The following is an 8683-nucleotide window of genomic DNA, read 5'->3' as shown; positions in this document are numbered from 1 at the left end:
GAAAAGATTCAATGCTTCTCTCCACCCAGGAGAAAGTATCAAGGGAGACGATAAATTTGCCTTTCTCTTGACTGATGATTAACCAAAATAAAGAAGCCTAGTGCCAAAGATGCCCTAGATGCTGCTTCTTTTGCTCTGGAATGCATGTGCAAATTGACCCAATGCCTGAGCACAGTCATAAGATCCCAAGCCTACAAGTGTCAGTCACCTGGCAAACGTCTGCCTAAGTCAGAGTAGGACCTGTGGAGAATGAACAAGTCCTGTAATAAAATACAATCACAGGGATTAACCTTGGACTTCACACATCTAAGGCCACTATCTCTCCTTTTTCCAGTGATATCATTACACACAAATATGCTCGATTAACTTTTAGGGAACACACATGCCAATTTCTTTAATTGATTTTATTTTTTTACATAAAAAGTTCAGTAAAAATTGGATAAAGTAAAGTGATTTTAAGCAGTAAATCAATCTTATCAACATAGCACAAGGCTGGCCAAAACCACAAGGCAGCCTGCTTTGGAATATTTACATGATAACAAATTAAACCTTGCAGGAGAACTTAAACTGTCCTTACAAAGTCTTCCTGTGATCGTAGCATGTAGAGGCTAAAAGCAAAACGAAAACCAAACAAAAACCAGGAAAAAACAAATTATTTTCAATATATTCACATATACATTAAAATATAATACAGATCATCAGGGTAAAGGGTTGTGGGTGGGGATGCGCATGGGTCTGTGCGCTGACAGCACCGCCAAGGAGGAGACCCAGGTTTAAGAGTGGAGTCAGGTCTGGCCAGGGTCTTTTCTAAGCCCTTGCACCTCTGATGGCTTCTAACCACATGCCAACAGCTCACAACTGGGTAATCACTTGTAGATGGAGTTCATTTTTGTGGCCTTCGGTTGACATCTTCAGGGTTGAATTCCCCAGGGTGATGTGTCATCAGTAGCACAGTGCTGACAGGGGTGGGACAGAAAGGCCCACAGGATTTCCTCTCCCTAGAGTCTGTCTTACCTGACCACCCATCCTCCCACCCTGGCCCAACAGTCACTCTAACTCAGTGTCCTCTTTGGGTTTGTAAACAGCCCCAAACTTTTGCATGTACTTCTTAATGTACTCCTTGGTTTTGTGTTTCACATTCTCATTGCACTCCAGGTCCTCAGGATTCTTACAGTACTTCAGCTCCTTATTCATAACACCATGAGTCAGCTGTCCAGGGCACAGGAAGAGAGACCACAGCCACCAATCAGAGCAGAAACAATTTGAGGGGGAGGACAGGGGTGGTAATCCAGCCTGCTGCTTCAGGGCCCTTCTCACCAAGACAGGAAGTTAATAAGGGGGTAGATGTTGGGGCAGACTGGTGCTAGGATCACCAGAAAGGATAAGCTGAGCTCTGAAAATTTCTTAGAGAACTACTGCTCTCATGTAAGGGTGTGCATCCCTCCCCAAACCTTCCCTCCCCGTTCCTGGGTCCCCAGCCCTGACATCTGACAAGAAAAAAAAAAAAAACTTTCTATGATGAAAAGGGCTTCTTAGAAAGTACACAGTTTGCCCAGAACGTTGCCTGGTGGGCTACCAAAAGCAAGGGGAGTACCTTGCGAGCCAGATGTTTAAAGTCTTCAGTTGTGGTAATTCTTCCCACTTTGCAGTCAGGTTTCCGGTAAGGGTTCAGGCACTGGACGATGAACTGGGACATCTGCAGGCAAAGAAAAAAGAACACATTGCTCAACAGTCCAGAGAGGGTGAGGAGTTGTACTGAGGAAATAACTAGAAAAGGTAGTGAGTAAAGCCAGCCAATCCTTTCTCCCTCAGGTTGGCTGGTTTGGACAGTGGAATACTAGTAAGCCAGTAAGATCAGAAAAAAGGATATGGGCTCAGCCTGAGAGGGAAAGAGCTCCCCTGGATGGACTAAGCAAGGCTTAAAGGAGGCTGGAGGGACTCAACAGCATGACTTCAATGTCGACTCCTTCAGCAGCCCCAGGTTTCAGCCAATGAATTTTGTGTCCTCAGCATAAAGACAGTAGCTAGGTTCTCTGGGCCCTAGAGGCAAGGCAGGGCACAGCAGGTGTTCCAGAGCTTCTGTGAGGCTTACCAACCCCAGGAACCACAGGAATTTTGTCATTGAAGGGTACTCAGATTCTTTAAGTGGTCATACCACAGCATGTGAAGCAGATCAAGCATGATATGACAGCCAGCAAAGGAAAACCTGGGCAGAATCATTTTCATTCCACCACTTACTATGTCCTCCCTGGGCTGTCTAAGTATGGTCTGTCCTACCCAGATGCTCCCAAACACTCTAGGAATAGGACCTTCAGAGGTATTTGTGGTGCTAAGATCACAGAGGACAAAGAGAATAAAGAGGCCAGTCACAGCTATTTCATAAGAGAGCACTCTGAACAAGGTCTACCCATGACTAAAATTCAGTGAGCCTTCAGGTGTTCAAAGAACAAGGCTATATATCACAAGGGTAGGCACTAAAGAAACAGCTGCTGGTTGAATGAGCTGAAATACCAATATGTTCACAAAGGGATCATAAGAAACTGAACTTTATCCCTGGATAAGCCTTTTAACTCAAGGTTTTTCCGGGGTTTCCTGGCCTCCAAACTCTCTTCCTTCAGTCTATCCCCTCAAACACAGACAGGGATTTCATTACCCCCTGCTTAAAATCCTGCAATAGTTCCCGATAACCCACAGACACATGGTTCCTATAGGAAGAAGCACAATACCATTCCACCTCATTTTCAACAGCCCTCCCATACCTTGTGCTATAGCCCATCGGGCCACTTACAACTCCCTGGAAGGGAAGATGCTCTCTCTTGCCTCTCTACATTCTATTGACATAAGTTAGGTCCCCTGCTGATCCATCTGGCCAATTCCTACCCCTGATTCAAGCGCCCTTCCTGACAGCCCGGATTGTGACTCCCAGCCCTAATATGGCAAAATTTTCACACAGCTGCCGTTACTTATTTACAGGTCTGTTTCTTCCAAAACACTACAAGCCCCTTCAATGAATGAAGATTGGAGTTTAGAATCTAGATGCTATGAGGCAGACAAGTTTAGCATCTTGAGTCTGGTAAGACACACTTCTGGTAGCATAAAGAGGAGCAGCATTCTCCCAAGCCCTGGAAAATTAGGCAGCTACCAAATGAGATATTACAGAAACAGAAGTGGACTTTGAGCCAGAAGGCCTGAGTTCAAATCTTTTGTCTAGAACTTGCCTTCTCTGAACCTTGAGTTCTTTCACCTGAATAAGAGGAAAGGCAATCTGTCTTGCCTACCTCAAGGGCTGTTGTGGGAACACAATGAGTCAATGGGTAACCAGTTGAAATGAGTCAATGCTTAACCAGTTGAAAAAGGCCACACCTCTTTCACATAACAACTAAGTCAAATCACAGAGGCAAGAGGAATACCCAAAGACAAGGCAGCCTACCACTACATACAGCTTTCTTTTGCCATAGATGCTACAGAAGGCCAACAGTCAAACAAGCAAATGTGGTCTGAGACTTGGCTCCTGTCAAGCCAAGAAAAGATGGCTGAGGAGTTTTCAGTGGGAAAAGCAGCACTTCAGCAAGGCACACACACACAAGGAACACCTTGTGTTCCTGCCTATTTTGGGGCAAGAGAGATATTCGACATACTTAGGACAAGAAAGGAAAGGGTTCAGATTTAAGCCTGAGGTGCTTAGTGCTTACATCCACCAAACCTTACCTCTTTTCTGAATACTTCTTTGCTTTTCTTTGCTAGTTCACTGGAGGTGTCTGCTTCTGCTGTCTTGGGCTTTTTCGAAGTCTAAAAATGGAGGAGAAAACACAGCAGTGCTGGTATGAGAAGTCAGTTTAGTGACGCCCTACTGTCCCAGAACCCTCCTTTCTTTCCCCTAGCAGGGATACCTGATTCTTGGTATTAGAATCCATTTAGAGGCCCTGACTCAGGTACAAGGCCTGGAGTCAACCTGGCTATTATGTTTCAAATCCTGTTATATGGTTTGGTTCTCCTTCTTATAAGTTAAGTTCCAATTCTCTACCCTAAGTCAAAGCTACAACTTTGATATAGCCACGCATTTCAAAGTCACTCATGACCCTGTTCTGGGTTCAGCTCCCTGAACTATCAAGCGAGGCCTGCACAAAACAAGCTCCATCTCTCCCACCTCTGACATTCTAGGATTCCAGGATAGAGGCAAAACACTCTGTTCTGAAGACTCTTAAATACTCATCACCTTTCCTCCAAAGGTGAAGTTGGCTAGACTGTAGAAGACAGTCTGAGGATGCAAGAGAGGCTCCTTGCAGGTTGGTACCTTCAGTTTAGGAACAGAAAGATTAAGGAATTATCACAATATTAGGGGGCAGGTGATGAGGGTCATCAAAGCCAGTGAACAGATAAGTAGACAATGACACAGAAGATACTCTGTGTCCCCAGCTGGCAAGATAATGACAAACCCAGGAACATTCCTTCCCGCACTGCTAGAGGGAGGCTTCCAACTTCCCTCTAACTAGGTACTGCACCAGGAGGTGATGAGTTGGAAGCTCTGCTATTCAGAGTACCTGTCATGCAGGTCATCTCCCCAAACCTTTGCCCACCACTAGCCATCAGGCCCCTTCCCAGTAAATGTGCTTTTCCATTGAAAATAATAATTATGAGTATTCCCCTCCAAATATAAGTTACTTCATAATGGATCTAGAAGCTAGAGTTGATATTATAGGTACTTCACGCTTTTTTGTTAGGGGCACAGGGCAGAATAATTTTCCTGCTCCCCACCCATCTCCTGGTTCTGTTTCTTCCATTTCCATAAACAATATGAAGGCTCTGGTTCTAAAGCAGCTGGACTAGCTCCAGAGAAAGGTGGCACTCCCTTGGCTTTAGGTTGTTACAAATCAGCTTTCTCTGCTGTGTCATAAAAGCTTTACGTATTTTCCATTTTTCCAATTTCTTCATGTAGCTGTATGGGGAGATTAGGGGGTAGAGTAAAACGAACATAAAGATCCAATTTGTCTTTTTAAGAAAACAAAATTAAGCAAAAATAATACTATTAATATAAGTTAAGTCTATTTTCAAGTGTTTTGCTTTGGGATTTTATTTTTTTTTTTTTCCAGTTGTACAGGGTATGAGCATGCTCCACAGTAAGACCTTAGGTAGTAAGGGATCAAGAATTATTTGAAACTTCAACACATCCCCAGCTGTTCTCTTGTAGCTCTCAGAGGTGAGCAGCAACAGAAATGAGTACAGAAAGCCCCTGCAGGTCTGACAGCTATCTCAAAGATCTGGGTCTTATGGAAGAGGCCAGGCTCTAAGTGAGGGTACTATGTAAATAGAAATGTCCTGTTTCACCCTGAATAGGGTATGCATTCACAAAGCTAAATGAACCCAAAGCATTGTTAATAGATTTATAATTTAATCCCTGACTTGGTGAGGTTGGCAGTGGGGTGGCCTTTAAAAACAGTTATAGAATACAATCCACTGAGCTCTGTCTAGGAGCTTTCTTGGTCCTCCTGAGTGCCAAGCAATTGGGATCGAGAAAGGAAATAAAATGAGGGGTCTCCAGACTTACATGATGGAAATCATGAACCAAAATGAAATACTCTTGAGAGTACTGAAATTCACGAAACCCTCTCTTCATGGTCTGTGGTTTGCAAATGGCACGGGAAATAATTTCAGAAACTGACTAACATTTACTCAAATCCAAGGCCAAGCAAAGTAACCAGAGTCAGAGTTGAGGATAGCACTTGTTATTGACATAAACAACCTTAGGACCCCCCACTCCAAAAAAGTCCCATTTAAAAATTTAGCAGGTAAGTCTGGGCGCGGTGGCTCACGCCTGTAATCCTAGCACTTTGGGAGGCTGAGGCAGGTGGATCACGAGGTCAAGAGATCAAGACCATCCTGGCCAAAATGGAGACAGAGCAACACTCTGTCTCCAAAAAAAGAAAAAAAAATTAGCAGGTGGGGCGCAGTGACTCATGCCTGTAATCCCAGCACTTTGGAAGGCCAAGATGGGGAGATCGCTTGAGCCCAGGAATTCAAGACCAGCGTCTCCATAAAAATATTTAAAAATTAGCTGGGCATGGTGGCTGTGCCCGTGGTCCCAGTTACTTGGGAGGTTGAGGTTGGAGAATTGTGTCAGCCTAGGAGGTTGAGGCTGCAGTGAGCTGTGATCATGCTACTGCACTCCAGCCTGGGCAACAAAGCAAAACGCTGTCTCCAAAAAGAAAAAAAGCACTTTTAAGGAAACCACCAGAGAACAGGGTGGGGGCTTTGATACATAAAAAAGCGAAGTGCTTCCAGATCCTCAGCAATAAACAATAATCAGTTTGCCTTTTCTCTATTTTGGCTTATACAGAGTATCAGGCAATTAAAGTTTCTGGTGGAAATCTATGTGAGGCAGTGGACAGTTATGAGTACACAATGAAATGAGCAGGAAAAGGGCCTGGTAGAAAGCCAGAGCTTACTGCCTTTAGAAGATGACCCTGCTGTCAGTCTTCATCTGTGGCACATCTGGATTCCTAGGAAATCTGTTCTGATTATGACAAGGCAGGCCTGAGTACCTTTATATTACCCAAGGTGAAGCTTGAGCCCTTCTGGATTAGTTGGCAATGGCCTTAAGCTTATTGGGCAGTTCTGGTAACCAACCATACACAGGCTGTGTAACACAATAGAATCATCCTTTATTATAAATATTGACATGACTATGTCACAAAGCCCATGTGACTTGGAACCAAGAGGGTATGGCTTGAGTTGCAGAAATGAGTCCTGACAAAGGCAGAGCAGGACATACTCAGCTAATGCTTCTCTCTCCCTGTATTTAATTACTGTTTAGAGGGCCGGGCGCAGTGGCTCATGCCTGTAATCCTAGCATTTTGGGAGGCTGAGACGGGTGGATCATGAGGTCAGGAGTTCAAGACCAGCCTGGCCAAGATGATGAAACCCCACCTCTACTAAAAAATACAAAAGTTAGCCAGGTGCAGTGGTGGGCACCTGTAATCCCAGCTACTCAGGAGGCTGCGGCAGGAGAATCGCTTTAACCTGGGAGGCGGAGTCTGTAGTGAGCCGAGATCAGGCCACTGCACTCCAGCCTGGGTGACAGAGCGACACTCCGTCTCAAAAAAAAAAAAAAAAAAAAAATCTGTTTAGAACATAAAACGTAAATCATCCACTGAGGAACTACATCTTTTGTGGCAGCATGAATCCAGAAGCAGGAGAAGAAGCTGAGTCATCATAAACACTATACACACAATTCAACCTAAGCTCTGCAGCACATGAACCTGTGCATGTTACTTTTTAAAAGGTTAAGATCTTTGAAAATAGTAAAAACTTAGTACAATTGATGTTCTGCATCCATAGGGCAGCCATGGATAGAAAATATTTTAAAAATACAATAAAAATAATACAAACAAGAACTGATTATAAAAAACCCCAATACAGTATAACCATTATTTACATAGCATTTACATTGTATTGGGTATTATACGCAACACAGAGGTGATTTACAGCATATGGGAGGACGTGTGTAGGTGACATACAAACACTATGCCCTTTTATAAGGGACTTGAGCATCCTTAGACTTTGGCATCCATGATGGGATGTCTTGAAATCAATCCCCTATGGATACAGTGTGACAACTGTAATTTGTCTCAAGGTATTCTTCTTTTGGTTGATTTTACTTGGGATCCTTTAGGCTTCAGGAATCTGGATGCCTATGTCCCTCTCTCAAGATGGGAAATTTTCAACATTATTTATTTCTTAAACAAATTTTATACAGGCTGGACGTGGTGGCTCAGGCCTATAATCCCAGCACTTTGGGAGGCCAAGGCGAGCAGATCACGTGAGATCAGGAGTTTGACATCAGCCTGGCCAAAAAAGCAAAACCCCATCTCTACTAAAAATACAAAAGGGCCAGGCGTGATGACTCATGCCTATAATCCCAGCACTTTGGGAGGCTGAGGTGCACGGATCACGAGGTCAGAAGACCAAGACCAGCCTGGCTAACATGGTGAAACTCTGTCTCTAATAAAAATACGAAAAATTAGCCAGGTATGGTGGCGGGTGCCTGTAATCCCAGCTACTCGGGAGGCTGAGGCAGCAGAATTGCTTGAACCTGGGAGGCAGAGGTTGCAGTGAGCCGAGATTGCGCCATGGCACTCCAGCCTGGGTGACAGAGTGAAACTCCTTCTCAAAAAAACAAACAAATTAGCTGGGCCTGGTGGTGCACGCCTGTAATCCCAGCTAACTGGGAGGCTGAGGCATGCGAAATGCTTGAACCCAGGAGGCAAAGGCTGCATTGAGACGAGATCATACCACTGCACTCCAGCCTGGGCGACAGAGCAAGACCCTGTTTGAAAAATACATTGGCTCTTGATGCCACTTCTCTGCAACTCCCTCAATGCAACAAATACTCTAAAACTACTATTTTAACGTAACATAGTTAGAGGAGATCTACTATACCTTATGACTGTTAATTAAAAGCCAGTTTATTTACTGCTGCCTCAATTGTGCAAGTAGTAGTAATTCAGGTCAGAGGTGCTCAAAGGAAGATTTGATTTTACACTTTACACTTACCACCACTTTACACTTATCTTGATGGTGAGTACAAGACAATGAAGGGAACAACAATGGACAGAAAAGAGAAAAGGAACAGTCTCACAATGTTTAGTCTCATTTTGAGATAGAGCGAGACTCCATCTCACAAAAA

General features: G+C 44.1%; 1 protein-coding gene across 1 annotated transcript in view; it reads right to left on the bottom strand.

The window, feature by feature from the left end:
- Nucleotides 1-385: 385 nt before the first annotated feature.
- SETD2 (SET domain containing 2) overlaps nt 386-8683 on the bottom strand; it is a 134738-nt gene continuing 126440 nt past the window's right edge. Inside the window, exons 17-19 of the mRNA XM_011981141.1 lie at nt 3709-3789; nt 1595-1696; nt 386-1209 (exon numbers count right to left, since the gene is read on the bottom strand). Coding sequence (XP_011836531.1) covers nt 1048-1209; nt 1595-1696; nt 3709-3789 — 345 coding nt within the window. The 3' untranslated portion in view covers nt 386-1047. The remainder of the gene's footprint in view (nt 1210-1594; nt 1697-3708; nt 3790-8683) is intronic.

The sequence above is a fragment of the Mandrillus leucophaeus genome, unplaced genomic scaffold (assembly GCF_000951045.1).
Source record: "Mandrillus leucophaeus isolate KB7577 unplaced genomic scaffold, Mleu.le_1.0 Scaffold22, whole genome shotgun sequence".
Classification (NCBI taxonomy): Eukaryota; Metazoa; Chordata; class Mammalia; order Primates; family Cercopithecidae; genus Mandrillus; species Mandrillus leucophaeus.
Note: the sequence above shows the minus strand (reverse complement) of the source record. Positions and strands in the feature narration are given on the sequence as shown.